Raw genomic sequence first — 17,636 nt, 5'->3', positions numbered from 1 at the left:
TTTCACTTTCTTCTCAAACCTCTTCAAAAACCCCCTCTGCAATGCGCCTGTCTGCCAGCAATTACAGTTCCCGGTAACCTGGACCAATGATATAGACAGACCGCTGTAATTTCGGTCCACTTCCATTGTGGCTCATTTCTTTTGTGGTCCACTGTGGGCCTTTGCATTCACGTTGCGGCTTTAACATTGGATTGACCTATCTGGCCCACCGAACTAAAGCCACAATGTGTCCAAACGACGGACACTGCATTTTTCTTTGGTGCAAACTGCTGGAGCTGCTGCATGGGCTCAGTGTTTCAGTTCTCCTCCATGTTGCTTCTCACAGACTGGACTCCCATGACTACACACGATAGTATGTTTTTAAGGGGACAGTACACAAACACACACTGGGGAAAGTATTAACGAAGTAACCAACATGGGCAAGATTATGTCGATTAGACATTTTGAATGTCACTTTTGATTAATTTTCGATTAATTGTGCAGCCCTACCTGGACCTTCCCTGGACCCCATTTTAGATCCCACTCTGGATCCTGCCATTTCTTAATAAGCAAATAAGCAGTTATGGAATATGGATAGAATTTTGTAACTTTATTAAAATTAGAAATTAAAAGCCTAAAAAAATAAAACTAAAAACATTTCATAAGCAAGAGCACAAAATGGCAAAAACTGAAAGAACATTATTTACGCCAGAAGGCATTTACAGCTCAGACCCAAAGGTGACGGTGACCCACTCTTTCCCAACAACCGGTACAGTGTGTCAGAGACCCAGAGAGCATTAATGAAGATGAATTGCTGAGCTGAAGGACACTCGTGCGCCAGTCCTGAACTGAATCCTTTCCACGCCTGTCATCAGCATGAGGGACATTGCAGATTCCAGAGGCTCCATAAAGACTGGTCAGAAACACTCCAGAGTGAGCAGGACGAGAGTATCTCTGCATGTCGTCTCATCAAATATTTATTTGTCTAAGGTTCTACATGAGGGAGCGGTATTAATAATAAGGGGGTAGGTGCAGATATAACCATACACTTACAAACATTCAAATGCATAGAATCCAAGGTACGCGTACCTTGGGAACTCTGAACAAAACTATTTGTTAAACTAGATCATCATCCAATCAATGACTGCTGTGCTGTTCACTGACCAGGTGGCTTTCAATAATTTGTCATAATCCAGATACCAGTAAGAGCATGAGGAACAGAACTGTTCATAGGAGCAGGAACGGCGTCTTTCAGCATACAGCCTGGCATGGCTCACTTTAACTTTGGGCTGATGCATTTCCAGACACCCAGAAAGTCTGAACAACCTTACTGAAAAATTCAGATTTTACAGTCTGGAAGTTTGCAGACTTGACTGAAATAAATCCACATAATTTCAATGATCAGAGTCAGTTTCTGAAAGTGCGAGAGAGTTGAGATCTTTGCCAGGTGGAGGACATCTTGACAGCATGTGTACCAACACAGGAGAGGCCACGAGAAAGCTCACCATTTCAGAGGCTTCGGTCTGCCGTGAGCCCAAGTGTGACATGGTCCAGTAAACGAAACGACAGATACTCTTAAGCCTCTTAAAAGGATGAATGCTACACAGTGGAATAATATAACCAGCTAGGTGATGGTAATTACTGACTGTGAGAGGCTACGGCTACTTCAGAAGAGGCAAGTTGTATTTATGAATTATATGCTTCAGGAAACCAGTTTCCAGTTAGATGTTTGGAAAGGTTTATTTGCACTATTCTCTACATTTTAGTATAATCATAAAGCCATCGAAATTATAAGGTAACATATGGAATTACGTTCTGACCAAAAAAGTAGTAAACAAAATAATTTGCGGGGGGGGGGGGGGGGGTCTGTGGGTTGAGACTCAAGGTTGCCAGCTCAACACCCATGGTCGGCAGAATGATGCCATCATTGGTCCCTTGAGCAAGGCCTTTAACCCCAATTGCTCCAGAGACTTGCTGACTGTACTATCTCCTCTACTCCAGCTTCATGAGGTGGTTTCTCAGGATGCTTTTCTAGCTTTCCTGAAGGAGTTCCCACATATGCTCAACACTCATTGGCTGCTTTTCAATATCCTCCATGCAATGCAACACTGTCACCATCCTTTGCAAAGTGGCATAGTGTGTCCAAACTTTTTACTGGCACATCTCAGAAAACATAAGGCAGAGGAACAGTCTGAATTCCAGGCACACATTAAACTAAAGATATCTGCCTATATGTTGAACCTTTATTTATTAATCATCCCCTACCAACTACGTAATTCCATATCTCTTTATGGGGAAAGAAGTTTTGTTATGGGAACTCTGGGTACAAAACGGCTGCTGGTGTGGGGCATCTGAAGATATCTAACTTTGCCAAACAAACAGATTTCGGAATGAGAAAACACTATGAATAAATTCTGTAATTCTCACAGATGAGACTAATCTGTAAGATCAACACGAGCAGAGCTAGACAGGCAGGTGAAAGATCTTGGAATGCGACTGAAGCCAGGAGGGAACCCTTCCTGCCACATGACTTCAAGATGGCATTTCTGCAGACTCCACTTAAAGCTGGAGTGCGTGTCACCTCCATCACTATCTCAGCAGGGGGTGCTGTCATTCGAGGGTTTACACAGAGTGAACACAGGCACTTGATCATTTTCCCTGCATGATAAAACAAAAAACAGGCCCCTCAGTGGAGGCTTGGAAAAACAGCACCACCTGCACAGGGAATTATCATGTTTCCTTGTGTTTAAATGAATAGCAGGCTGACAGACTCCCTTAGCAACACGGCCTCAGTGTGACAGCCAGTTCTACCTGCTAAAGCAATAACAAAAACCAACCAGTCCAGCTATACAAGCAGGCAAAAGCTGCAACTTGATGAAACTGACAGCCAGGCAGGAAAATAAAAGTATAGAACTCAGTAAGACAATAAATGAAACAAAGTTGTTTTCCTTTTGGGTGAGATGGTGCCCCATCAAGAAACACAATGCCACCCCTCCACTTCTCGCACTTCCCCCTATATTCATGGGTCTGAAGTGTTGCCTTAAATTGTCCACCCTCTGGAAAATGAGGGTGATAACAACCAAAAGAAAAGTAAAATATTGACCCCCCAGTTATGGTCCATGCACTCAACAAGTGGCTCCTCTCTTGAGCTGTCCCATTTGTCCAGTAAAAGGGAGTAGACCTGACACACCAAAAGTGATTCTACACCAAAATGACTTGTGGTCAGTCAGCTAAGGCAAGTGGCTATATTTAGAGTTGCATGAGGAGAGACTGTCAGACCGTTGTGAAAAACCATAGTGCTAGTGGAAGAAAAGAGAGCAGCTAGTGAGAATTACAACCAGATGTAGTGTACTACACAGTGCTACACACTGGGACCTGGCCTTTCCTATCCATTCAGGTCTGCTTCAGAAAGGTCATTACAGAAGAACACACAACATAATGCCTAGAGCTGAGTCATCTTCCATACTGTCATCTGCATGTATCATTTTCACACTAGGTCATCAGATTACTCATGATGCATGCTTTATTCTCTAAAATCATGTGCATTTCCTGTGGTGCTTCAGGGAAATTTTTCACCAGAGATAAATATTTGAGCTATTCAACCTATTGATTCCTGACTTAACTGTGTTTTAAAAAGCCCCAAGGCTCCTCTTCCCATTTCATGTGGCCATTCTTCGAACCAGACCAATTTTACCCATAGGCCAAACATATTTTACCCACCCTCTTTACATAATTTTGGAGAAGATTGCGTGGTTCAGCTTCAAAGCCTTCAAAGAGGCTCGACAGACTCCAGAGCTTGGTGGTGAGGCTTAATTTGCACATGCGGTGAGGTCAGAACCAGCTTCTGATGGAGTAAAACAAGCTGAGAATAAACAACTTTGTCTTCCGAGATGTATGGTGAAGGGATGCGACTAGACTCACCCCAAACAAGCAATCAGCTCAACGAGTGGAACCAGTTCAGAAAAGAGTCAGGTGTGATGGACACCTGTGTGTGTGTTGGTGTTTCATGGGGAACAGGGCCTTTCACGCCCATGATCACAGACCAAATTGTCTCTTCAGCCACAACAACCCTGTGGGTACTTCTGGGGGGAGGGTGGTCCTAACACAGCCTAGCATATGCAGCTGGGACATCAAGCAGACTCCCCCAGAGGTGTGTGCTAGAACCGTCACTTAAAAATCTACCTCTGCAGGTACTCTCACCCCCACACATGTTCGGAATACCAGATATACCAGATAAAAACACATATTTTTTACAAGAAGGGGGACTTAGAGTGTATAGAATGGGGATCATGGGTATTACTGTATGCTGCTTTGTCTCCTGAATTGAGTGAGAGGAACCTGGACCTAGACTCCATCCACACATCACCTGTATTCTACCACAGAGATCCCCTGGGATTCCAAATAAATTATTATTCTAGCTTCAAAATTATACTCTTCCAAAATTGTTAGAAAAAATGCAAATTACTCAGACACAAACAATCATTAATGCAACACTTCCAGCTGCATTTATGTCTCACATCTCATGAATATAGATTCTTAATTCGTTGCCCAATTTATAAAGTCTTCCACGGCAATAGAGCTGTGACAACCGTAGCCTGTGATCAAAGCTTATTGTAGTTTCTCCATTGAATTAAGAATGAACTAAGAAAACCCCTTCAGCAAGAGCCAGCATTCAGTCTAATTACAGCTAACCTATATATATATGTAGTTGAGGAAGGAAGCCAAGCATCTATTACACAAAAGATCATGTAAAAGGCACATGAATGACAGATAAATCCACAAAGAGTCAAATTCCTGTCATGTTGCTTTTGGTAATACTGGATTTTCTGACATGACCTTCAGGCATAAACAAGCCTCTATACAGTCATAAAAATGCCACAGGTCATCATAAACTAATGACTAGTAGAGGTTCCCTTTCAGCATAGAACCAACATTTTAAAGTCAGAAAACACTGCATCTCCTCAGGACAACTCAATGGCCAACGAGTTGCTCCCACAACAGACAAATGGAGAGGGAAATGTAAAGCAATGTAAAAAACCACATCAGATTAAATAGAGAAAAAATATGAAAAAATTGGAAAAAAGTTTCTAAAAGTTTCCCAAAACCTAAATATCAAGTTAAGTTCAAGTATATTGCCACATGTATTAAAAATAGAAAGAAATACTTGTGCTGTTGTTCTCTCTCTACCTTACATATCATTAGATTTAAACTGATTACCCTGTTCATTATTTTTTTCATGTCACACCACATGCATTGAGATGTAACAGAAAATCTTATGCACATATTAATTTAATTATTTAGCATAAACACCACTATTAAGGACAGGTAGACACCAAACCTCAGGGGCAAATGTGCAATGCGTAGTGCCAGGTCACTTGGTGTCATGATCAATCGGACAAGCAGGGAGCGGAGAATCAGGGTCCAAACACGAAAGTCCAGGGAATGGGATTTATTAAGGCACACAGGCAGACAGGGCACTATACAATTGCGACTGAGACGTTAATGACGGAACTGGGGATACAGACTCTGATGTGGACTTAAATACACAGGAAAAGTCAAAACAACAAGAGACAGCTGATAACAATCAGGAATTCACACGAGGTTAATGAGGGAGCGTGGCATACGAGAGGATCGAATGAGCAGGTCATGAGAGAACCCCCCCTCCCCCTCCAAAAGGGAAACGCAGATAAACACACCAGAAAAGGAGACACCGGGGAAACACTGACCAGAGGAACAAAGGGACCAAGGGGGAACACTGGAGACACAGGAGGCACAAAACAAGGAGGGGAAAACAGGGAACCCCAGTGGACGAGAGGTCGGAGCTGGAGGGGACCTCACAGGGGGCGAGGAGGCCGACGGAGGGACAGGCAGAGGAGGCGAGGAGGGAGTCGGAGGGGCCACCGGTGAAGCGAGGAGTAAGTCAGAGGGGAATCTGGCGTAGGCGAGGAGGGAGGTGGAGCTGCGGAAGGCAATGGCGCAGCCACGAGCCAATGAGTCGGAGTAGGGGGACCCACAGGCGACCGATGAGGCTTCGGAGGCGGAGCTGAAGGCAGCCAATGAGCCATCGGAGAAGGACCTGCAAGCGACAGCCCCTCGAGCCACAGCCAGGGAGACCAAGGGCGAGCCAGGGGACAGGGTGGGTGGGACACGACCCCAGCGTTGGTGCCCTCTTCCTTTCCGGGAGACATACAGGTGGGGTCCTGGCTGGGGTCACCTATGTTGGGGCTATGGCAGAGGAGTCAGTCCCCTAAAGGGGTCCATTGGGGCCATCAGAGATATCCCCGAGGGGTCCCATTCCAGCTACTTCTCCCCCCAAGGGGAAAGGAACGGTGGCCGGGCAGTCTGGGACTGCTTCGGGGACAGGAACTGGAGTTCTGGGAGCTGCTGGTGCTGGGTCAGGAACTGGGGTAACTGGAGCAGGCGGTACAGTGGGCAGGGATGGGTGGAGCAGAGACGGACGGAGCCTGAGGCGCTGGGACCTCGGGCGGAGCAGGAGCCTGAGGCACTGGGACCTCGGGCGGAGCAGGAGCCTGAGGCACTGGGACCTCGGGCGGAGCAGGAGCCTGAGGCGCCGGGACCTCGGGCGTGGGCGGAGCAGAGGTCTCAGAGGGTGACGACGCAGCAGGCGTCTTGTAGGATGCAGCAGGCGTCTTGTGGGACGCCGGCGCAGCAGCCGCCGGGACTGGAGCCCCACTGGGTGGCACGTCGGCTGCTGGGTCCAGAACCGCTGGAGCCGGGATGTCAACCACCAGGACCGGAACCACTGCACCTGGGACGTCGACTACCAGGACCAGAACCGCTGCGGATGGGACGTCAACCGTTGGAACTGGAACCGCTGGGGCCAGGATGTCGGCGGCTGGACCTAGCAGGGCTGGAATTCTTGGCATGGGCAGGTCAGGGACATCAGACAAATCAGGGGCTGGCAGAATAGGCAGATCAGGGACTGGCAGAACAGGCAGCCGCCAGGGTTGGCACCTTAATAGCATCCTATACAGTCCTAGCATCCTATACAGTCCTGGAATTGGTAAGCTGCTAGCAGCCGCTGCTCTGTGGTGGTGATGCGAGCTTTGGGCACCTACTGGAGCGAAGCGGCGGTGATGTCCAGGGTGAGTCCAGCTAGATCCCGGATCAGGAGGGGTCTCTCCCGATATCTGATGGAGAGAGAAGCTGCAAAGAGAGAGATGGCCCCCAAGAACATTGATGGTTCTTCTGCCAGTCTCCTCTCTTTTAACTTCCTCTTCTTCTTCTTCTCCTCCGGTTGATGGCTGTCAGTAGAGGTTGGACCATCTCCGGCAGTACGAACGGCAGATCAGCAACTTCCGCCTCCAGTTACTGGAGTTTTTCATGCACCTCGTTCATGAGTCATTCCACTTAGGAGGGTCCTGCTCCAGCTGGCTAATTCCAGCATCATAACAAGAGACAGCTGATAATAATTAGAAACTCACACGAGGTTAATGAGGGGGCGTGGCACACGAGAGGATCGAACGAGCAGGTCATGACACTTGGAGTATAAAAAGCAGTGTCTTGTTAACTAATGAACCTAACACCATGGAATCCCCCTCTAAATGTAGTCGTCAGTGGTGTTGTGCCAATCAATTTGAAGTCAGAGCTATCTGCCAATAAGCGAGCTTCCTCTGTCCCATTGCATCTCTTAATCCCCTGCCCCAACCATTATCATTATCTTCTTCTGATAACACTACATGTCATCAGTGACAATCACGACATCTCAGTGGCAGTAAACAAGGTTAGCTTTGCCATGGAAGAAGAAAGAACCCACTCAGTAAATCTTGTGTTAGAGTGCCAGAGAAGCTTTTTGGGCATTAGTTGATAAGTAAGTTGATAGTAGTTGTCATTTTGCTGGACATGCTTGAATGTATAATAATTCAATAACACTGATATCTGTGTATATGTATTCTTTATCTCTTGTGTGTAGTTTTGAAATGGTGGCTACCCACAAATTTGGTTTGCACAACGCCTCTCGTAGTCGAAGCATTGGCCTGCAATGCTTAGCAGCAATGGGTCCTTCATGGACCTGTCTCCAGTTTATTACTGATTTGTGACCAACAAATGTACCAACAACAGGGGGATAGGGAACTTCTGAACTTGTTGTTTTAGTGGTTTATCTGTGTCTTTAGATGTTACCCTGAGACACCATTCCCTCGGATTCCTGTGCTAGACAGTGCTGTGAAACACCGCCAGGTCTCAGAGAAGCAACACAGCCCCTGTCATTTAGGGATTCCACCAGCCTTTCCGACAGACTGCTACCCCCTCCAGCATTCTCCACAAATGATACACTGTCCTTGCGTGGACAGGCCCTCAGACATTATAAATGGATGCTACTTGGAAAGATAGATAAGCTGTGAGATGGATGCAAATCTTCAAGCTTCAACTCAAGCTAATGTAGCATACGATTTGGACACAAGGAAGGTTCCAGAAGGATTGGTTCAAGGTGGATTATACCTGTACTCAGATGAGAAGGGAGAAGTGTAACAGGAGGGTGTCAGTCCTTATCTGATATTCTTGAAGTGACCCTATGCTGTTCAGTCAAAAGCTTAGAGGGGCTAGTACCACAGCTCATAAATATAGTAAAGATTTATTTTTATATGTAAATTTTAAGTTGATACAACATACACCCCATCCCTCCTGCAAGTTGCTGGAGTCTCCTGTAGTTCTCTGACACCCGTAAATGATGCACAATGTCCTGAAAATCTGTCATTCTGTAATTCAGCAGCAGTACAGTTGGCCGGCAAAAAACTTCTAGCACTGAACCCAACCCCATCCGATAATACTGCCGAAGCCTAGCCAGCAGCCCACTCCACCTCTCTGAAATCAATCTGCCTAAGGTGGGATGTCTGACATAGTCAAGATCATCGGTCAAGTTACACAAAGAACCAGTGCGCAAGAAGCCATCAACCAGCATGCTAGCAGTTTACAGCACAGACTTTGCACTACACATTTGTGCACCGTGTTTAGGAATAAGTAATGCTACAGCAAGGAACTGCACATTCACTCAAGAAAACATTGACTAGCCTTTCATTTTTTGCCAAATGACAATGAAATGAATCTATTAAGCCTTAGGTTGACATCACTTCGCCAGGATTAAATCATTGTCAGTAAACTGTGCTTTTCAAGCCCTGCTGAAAACTTAACAGAGCCCTGTTCACTGTGGGTCTGAGGTGGGAATTCACATCATATGATCAGCATGTGTAAGTCCAGCGGTCAGCTGTCTGCTCTCCTGCGTTTGAACAGAAAGGAAATGGGTGTGCTTCTACATACAAACACTCTCTAAAGATACAGTATGTTTTGTCACGTTGCCAGCTTAATTTTCCTTTTTGTATGAAAAGCAAGTGGATTGGTATGAATCATTTACATTAAAATATGAATACCAGTTACATTAAAACAGAAAAAGATGACAGTTGAGTGGGTTTAACGTCATTTTTGGAGAAAATATGCAAATAAGCAAAAAATCTGACAAATAAACAGGACAAACTTGCAACAACAGCAAGAGTTCCTCCAAGTTCAAGCTGGCAATAACCCCGAGATCAGAGACATCTGATGCTGAGCTCGTCTGAAGGTAATTATGCACAGACGAAGAGCCTAGGAAGGTATCAGAGGGACGCTGCTATTTTCAGTGTGTCGTAATCATAACCACTCATACTCATACTGACCCGACACACTGAGCCATATGCCTTAGCCCAGTGAGGTGAGTCCTTGGGGCACTGAGGCAGGCGCAGTTGGAGCTCATAATATGTTTTAATGATGAAAACAAAGACAACAAAATCATCTACATGAAAAAATAAACACATGCAGTCACACATTAATGTGCACATTGGTTTAACTAAAATTATAAACCTTTCTCCTGACTCTAACCTTCTTGTAATTAATGACTCTTAAGGCTGCTCAAACAAAATTCAAAAGCATATGAAATTTTACCACTGTTACGATCCAGTCTAGGGTTGGACCGTAGCAGAAAGGACATGCAATAGGGAAGGGAAAAAGAGGACAACCAGGGGCGGAGGAAAGGGAACATTTTTGTTGTTTTATATTTTATACACACTTTCACAAACACCAGGTGTAACAGACTTTGGGAGTGACAATGGCCAAAACAACAAACAAAACTCCGCTACCGAACTAATCGCAATCTAAGCTAGTCCTACGTGAAAAACAAAACATAAAACAACAATACTAAGTCCTAGCTCCCTAGCCAAATCAGCAATTAAGCAACCCGTCACGCAGAACAAAAATGGCAGTCACTCCGTACACACCACAGCACAACACACAGGAAACACACAATCCAAGATAACAGTGTCCGAGGGGGCGAGCAAAAGGCGGGAGATCAAGACCAAAGAAAATAATCAGAGCCGAGGCGAAGGTACAATGAAAGGGCGAAAATCAGAAACCAAAACCAAAAGAATAGTCATACACACGTAATCAAACCAACAACAATCTAATAATTCAAGCAATAAGCAAAAGCTCCCAAAGTTACTAGCCGTCATCTTGTCTTTGCAGGAACTGAAAGTGACGAGCGGTGCATTGGACGAGTCGTGTTCTGGACAGGGAGGTGGAGCCGAAGGTGCAGCCGGTGAATGGCGACGAGGGCGGGAGGTCCGGAAAACATGTAGGCATCCCCTTGAAACTTACGGCACGGTACAACCACAAATGAGTTTTGGGACTTTCCTTTATTTTGAAGTGTATTTATTCTAATAACACTATAACATCTGCTTTTCAGATCGTGCTAAGCCTCCATCAGGTGGCTAACCCTGCACACACCCCAAAACATGCGAACAGCCATCAAGCACCTTGTTCCTACGAAGACTGTGTTTCCATTAGGCTTCAGACACACGGGCAACTCCCAGCTCCTGACTCTTCATACTGTATGCAGGTACTGCACATCTTCCAGTTATTAAGACCCATTACAATCCTATACTTTACATTTGCTGTAAACGCATGAACAAATCAACTTGTAAATCTTTAAAGTTTAAACTTTATTCAACTGGATGTTTACTGAGAAGCGGTATGGAGAGGACACAATTTAGTTAAATAAATTCCAGTTAATTATTTTATAGTAAAACTCAGCATTCCATTGCCCATCATCCCAACTGTGTCTGGTACTTTAATACCACACCCCCTACTGGCCATTGACATGCTTTTCCTGTGCCACTCTCCCTGTAGTACACAAGAGGACAGTTCAGGGTCTTGGGGCTAACAAAGCAGCAGAAAGAAGCAGATGGCATGGAGAATCTCCAGTACAATATGGCAGGCTGTTACTACAATGGTTACAGTTATTATTACTAATGACATCACAGAACATTCTCACAGTATGCTGTAAAAGCAATGAAATACATGCTTTTAGACAGTGAATGTCTTATTAATGCATTAAAGCAACAACACTGGGTATCTAGTATTCTGCATTCAAACTTTACAAGTAAACTGTGTCTCGAATAAATATCATTGAAAAATTTACTATGGACAACCAAGAGATACACCAAGATGAAAGTGCATACAGAAGAATACAGAGCATGTTTGTCTCCAAAGCGAAACCTGGCTCCATCACCGCTCTTACCATGTATTAAGTATCCCTGCTACAAATGATTCTGTACAGGTTAACAGGAATTCTACTATTACTATTGCTAAGTTTTACATACAGTCAAATATGCACAACTTACAGTAGGCCATTTTTGTTATATTTTACTGTGGATCCTGGTGAGAGACAGACTGGGACATGCTACAGGAAGATGAAATATGGTATAAACACTAGACAGCCATGTTGCAAAAGCATGGTCTAACAGGAGATGGGTGAAAATTTGGGTGGAGTTCTGAAAGAGGTCTGTACCAATATAATCCTGCTGCCATCAGCAGGTCAGACAGGGGGACCAGAGGGCTCCCTCTTTCCATACTAAAAAAAAAATGACAGCCTTTATTTGATGAATTTACAGGACTATGAATGCCTCAAGCTGCAAACACCCATTTCGAATAAAGCCAGCTATAACTAACGCACACAAATTACAGCCAACAGATATACTCTCCAACTACTCCACAAAACACACATGTTGGGTGCCAAACATGGGCTCATCATCATGAACATAAAAACCATAATAAGCTGCAATAAATAGGAAACATAGCAAACACATCCCGTGTTTCCCTCTAGAAACGCATTTCCTGTAAACACTGAAATGGTTCGTTTACTCATTTTACCTTACTGTGAATGCAAAAGAAAACGGCAGCCAATGCCGTGTTCTACAAATTAGTAGGGGTAACATTAGTATACTGTTCTGTAAATGTGCTAGTGTGACAAATATTTTACATCAAACATCCATCCATCCATCCATTTTTCAAACCACTTATCCTACTGGGTCATGGGGGGTCCGGAGCCTATCCCGGAAGCAATGGGCACGAGGCAGGGAACAACCCAGGATGGGGGGCCAGCCCATCGCAGGGCACACTCACATACCATTCACTCACAAATGCACACCTACGGGCAATTTAGCAATTCCAATTAGCCTCAGCATGTTTTTGGACTGTGGGGGGAATCCGGAGTACCCGGAGGAAACCCCACGACGACTAAGTTTAAATAGCCCTTGTTGTACACAAACTTGTGTTTCTGCTCTGTGTATTTGGTTCAGTAGTGCTTGGGAGCCTGTTAAGAGCAGCTATAAAATAGCACCACCTGCAAGGAAATCTCCTTGTTCTTCTTAGTTCTCACGATGCCTCGGTCCGCCTGACGCTACAATACTAGAAACATATATATAAAGACCTGTTACACCTGGTTTGATCATCATGTTTTAAGCATATTTGAGGCATTTTGCAGTTCCGTTTGAATATCTTCAAAGCAAGAATACGCAAGTAGAGAATGCTTAGAATGCCACACAATTTTTCACTTCTACCACCGGCAACAGCATCACTTACACTTCAATGTGATAGCAGCCCTTCCTGTACCACAAGATGCAGTTAGTGCACAAAGCTGCCCAGCTAGCGACTCCCAAATCATCCATTGCTTTACATATTACAGACGCTCCTCTACTTACGAACTTTCAGACATATGAACGAAGAGGACTGCAAGTCCAAATTGCGCTCCTTGGGGTCCCGTTTCCTGTCCACAACATCAATTTTTTTCTGCGCGCCAATCCTGCCTAGTACGATTTCTGGCTGCTATTCCCACCATGCAGGAGCGTAGCATGCGTACTCCCAGCATCCTAGTTCTTTGTACTTGTGTATACTATTAAAATGATGATGAATAACGACTTACAGACATTTCAAGTTAAGAATGGCCGTTCAGAACGCAAGTCATTCATAAGTAGAGGACTGTCTGCACTCGCGTTGTCTTGCACAATTGCGTGAGCTTTTAGTGGGATCTTCCACTAAACGCTACTCCCACCTCTCAAAACTTTGTCTTTACAAAGATAGCAAATCGCTGAGCTACTAGTTGTTAAAACCGTAAAAGACTTCCACAAGATCACTCTTTTATCTGATGTTCTCACGCTCCTAGTACTGTGAAGAAATCAATCATATAATATTACTGTGTACCCCAACTAATCGTTTCTACTCAAAGTACACAAAAGTCTCCAGTACAAAATACATAATTTAAAGCTTCTAAGTAGTAAGTAGTAATTTCCCTTCTAAGTAGTAATTAACTAAACTTTAGAAAGAATACAAATCTAAAGACATCTAATTTGTACACATTTTACGGTATTGAGACTTTCGAAAAATTAGCACTAGCCTGACATATATTGTGGTCTGCAGTTTTGCTATCTTCATCTTTCAGCTTAAAGCAGGCATACAGTAATTGTATTTCCACACAGCAAGATATAGCCCTGATGCACATGCGTTGCTGAACAACTAACCATCACATGACACTTCAGTTCATGGTATGCCCCGATAAGACTACAAGCGTTTTCGCAATTTTTCATGCTAGACCTCTCTCTGAACTTTTAATCCCCCCCCCCATATCTGATTCAGCATTTTCTGCCGGTATTGGACCAATACCAATAGTGGCTATCGGAATGGTGCCATCTCTAAATAAAACATCCTTGCAAAACTCACCAAAACCCAGCTCACAAAATCCCCCCATCCCCCCCCCAAAAAAAAATCTCACAAACACATTCAAGCCCAGCTCACAAAACCCACCAAAACTCTTATTTTAGGCCCTCTTGTGATACAATGGAATGGTCTTCAAAAAATACCCCAGATAACATTCTGGTATAATCAAACACTCTATTGTGCCAGACTCATGTTTGATACAAATACTGCGTCAGCCTGTAGCAGATAATCATGTACCTGTCCGTCCACACTCAAAAATCTCTAATACAGTCGTGATAATGGTGATGTGCAGCCTATTCAAGGACACAAATTTCATGAGCTGGACTAACCCTGGACAAAATGTCTGTCTCTTAAAAACACGCTGAAGGAAATTTAGATACAGATTCACCTGAAATAAAAGGCTCCAGATTGTTTTAAGGAGCTGGAGTATCCGGCAGAGAGCCGGACACAATAAAGGTTGGGAAATGTATTACATTCAGGTGTTGCTATTTTGTGGAGGTTCATAGTTAACAGCTGTCTTTGTGTCTGTAGCTGTACTAGAACTGTGAAAATTCACCCAAAAATCACATACCTAATAACAAAATTCTACAGTGAATAACTAATGTATTTATTGCAGTCTGTGACTACAGTGAGTACAAAAGCTATGCCTGCATGACTTGCTTTACAGCTTCTACTGGCTGGGGTGTGGGTGGGGGCATGGGGGGGGGGGTCCTGTTCAGCCCTGCCTAACAAAATCCATGGGAACTAACTGTCAGGGTGCAGCCTTAGCTAAGTAAACCATAAGCCTACTCATTTAAATGCCACATAATAGTTGTGCCAGTAATCTGAATGACTGGATTACAACGAGCAAGCAAGCAAACAAATAAAATAAAATAAAAAAACTAGCTGCATTTATAGTAACAAACATATCTCACAAATTATTAATATTTGTGGACAGAGGCCATGTCCCTTACTGTTCTTCTCAATCAAGTGTGAGTTCAGGGGCAGAGAGATGACAGAGAGGCATCACTTACCTGTGACAGGTGAGCCCACTGCGGCCCTGGGTGCCAGCATCATCATCCATGCGAGCATAAGCGCACAAAAGCCAAGAGGATGCCACGAGATCCTGGGGGATAGGGCTGAAGCTAAGATTAAAGTCCCCATTTCCTACGGCTCATGGCTTTGCTGTGTCCGGAGGAAACAGTGGGATCCCTCCCAGCAGGCAGCATGCAGGGGAACGCTGCTCGTGCAGGTTTCCTTTTGGCTTCGCCCCAAAAGCAGCTGCCGATCTGATGCCTTTTAAATAACTTCTATCAGTCCGCTAAATGTGCTTTTATGAAGACGAAGCAGCTAGGCGAAGATAGACATTTAAACGTTATTCTTTTTTGGTTATTGTAAGCCTTAGCAAATCAGCACAGCGGAAAAAAGACAAAGTCTGCAAACGTAGGTTAAGATAAAGATAAACAAATCGGCTGCCTATCCTTTCATATGTGCAAGAAAATTACTCCGGGCCGTCTTCAGAGGTTTGAAAAATATGTCCCAATTTCACGACGCATCCTCTTCATTTAAAACGATTTTCCTTATTGTCTTTCCAACCAGCGACGGAGTGTCTTGTGCTGTTGTTATCATTCACAGCTTATTTGGAAAATCAGACACGTTATATCGCACATTTTACTATGAGTAAAACAGTGTCAACCAGCTGGGGTGAATGAGTACTAACGCCAACCCCTGCTTGATGAAATCTGGAGAATAGCAGGTCCAACCGACGCGAAGAGCCTGCACCTCCGCCCCACGCTACAGACGCGCAGCTGACCGAAAGCACGCCCTTATAACCAGATCCTGATGCAAAATTAAAATACCAAATAGTAATAAAACCTAAATAACAATAAACCAAAGCGAGGAAATAGACCTCAAGGAAAGTGTTACTATAGTCCCAGGGTACAAACGCAATATAAGGCTACGGCTGTGAACAGTTTTACTGAATAATAACGTCCCCCAGCACAGCGCTCAGGTCATCAATCTGCCTGCCACTTCACTGGGCGATAGCTTCTCATCCCTCTGCTTCCGTACCGGCAACTCCTCCACCGCGATGCCGTATTTAAAATCGATGAAATCGCCAGCTGTGGTCATGGACCGAGGGGGCGTTCCGTTCAGGTAGCGGGTTAGGCTGTTTCCCCCGCCTCTTCCCCGCCTGAACCACACAGTGATCACATAGTCTGGACGCACCCGTCTTTGTTCCCACCCTATCCAGATAAAACCCCCTCTGGATCTTTTCCGTATTTCTTTTTCATTGAACAACTCATTTAGGACCCATGTCCGACGCCTTTGTCACATGACGCAATGAAACTCGACGCATAAAGGAACATGTACCCTAGTCTTAAATACCCCACCTCTGATGGCCGTTATTAGGTGAAGGATTCATAAGGCATCCTTATTGCTCTTACTGATAAAAAGCCCGAATGGCACTGCATCCGCTCATCGGGGCTTTGTGGCTGTTCTCAAAAGTGATACAGCATGCATGTAAAATAAAAAGGATCTCTACGAACAAAAAAAAAAGAAAAAGTCCGGCACACGAAGAGCATACTGTATGCTAGTATAGCCACCTAGTGTCCGTCCACATATTTTGCCACGAAGGGTCGTAATTACATCGTTTTTTTCTTTTCGATCTTCTACTGTGGATTCCCAGAAATAATGTAGGAAAGAAACAATGAAAACTTTTAATTTAGCTGACATTTTAAAAATTACTTATATCAGCATTTGGTTCCCTATTGATGTAGGCTTGCTTCTTTGTAAAAAAAATATATCAGTTCTTTTTACATCGGGAGGACGTTCTGTGTTTCACGACAGATTCCTGTATGCGCTTCGCATGTTGATTTTTGAGTTCAACTTCTAACAAGAAATACAGGTTGATATGTAAATACATGTTATTTATCTTTGTTGGGGTCTTAACATCCTGGCAGCCTTAACCCTAAGCCTCAAATTTTGATTCAAACAAGAAGTCTCTCTGTCAAAATAAGGAGTAGTCTACATCCAGACTCTTCCCGATGCTTTCCACATTGATCTCTGGATCACAGACACCATCCTGATACAACAGAGGCATAGCCACAGCACAGGATAGCAGACCATTGCCTGGGGTCCTGAGCTGGGAGAGTGCTCTGAGGATGGACAATTATATATTGCACTGCAATGACGAAGTTTGCATGTTCTCCCCATGTTGTCGTGGGGTTTCCTCCGGGTACTCCGGTTTCCCCCCACTGTCCAAAAACATGCTGAGGCTAATTGGAGTTGCTAAATTGCCCGTAGGTGTGCATGTGTGAGTGAATGCTGTGTGAGTGTGCCCTGCGATGGGCTGGCCCCCCATCCTGGGTTGTTCCCTGCCTCGTGCCCATTGCTTCCAGGATAGGCTCCGGACCCCCCACAACCCAGTAGGATAAGCGGTTTGGAAAATGGATGGATGGATGAATGGATGACGAATCTGTTGTATTTTTGTATTCTGTTTTTCACAAGAGTGAAAATAAATGATTTGTGTTAATTAAATTCTCTTTGTTGATATTAATTTAGAATTCGTGCTAAAATATTGGTAATGTCAGGGGATAGTGGGTTGGAAGTCCCGCAGAGTCACTAGAATCACCTGTATGACC

General features: G+C 44.4%; 1 protein-coding gene across 3 annotated transcripts in view; it reads right to left on the bottom strand.

The window, feature by feature from the left end:
* si:ch211-1e14.1 (UPF0606 protein KIAA1549) overlaps positions 1–16,417 on the bottom strand; it is a 100,070-nt gene extending 83,653 nt beyond the window's left edge. For all 3 annotated transcript variants that reach the window (XM_049007591.1, XM_049007592.1, XM_049007593.1), the window contains exon 1: positions 15,030–16,417. In XM_049007591.1, the coding sequence (XP_048863548.1) occupies positions 15,030–15,159 (130 nt within the window). In that variant the 5' untranslated portion in view covers positions 15,160–16,417. The remainder of the gene's footprint in view (positions 1–15,029) is intronic.
* Between the last annotated feature and the right edge of the window lie 1,219 nt (positions 16,418–17,636).

The sequence above is a fragment of the Brienomyrus brachyistius genome, chromosome 3 (genome assembly GCF_023856365.1).
Source record: "Brienomyrus brachyistius isolate T26 chromosome 3, BBRACH_0.4, whole genome shotgun sequence".
In the NCBI taxonomy this organism is placed as follows: domain Eukaryota; kingdom Metazoa; phylum Chordata; class Actinopteri; order Osteoglossiformes; family Mormyridae; genus Brienomyrus; species Brienomyrus brachyistius.
Note: the sequence above shows the minus strand (reverse complement) of the source record. Positions and strands in the feature narration are given on the sequence as shown.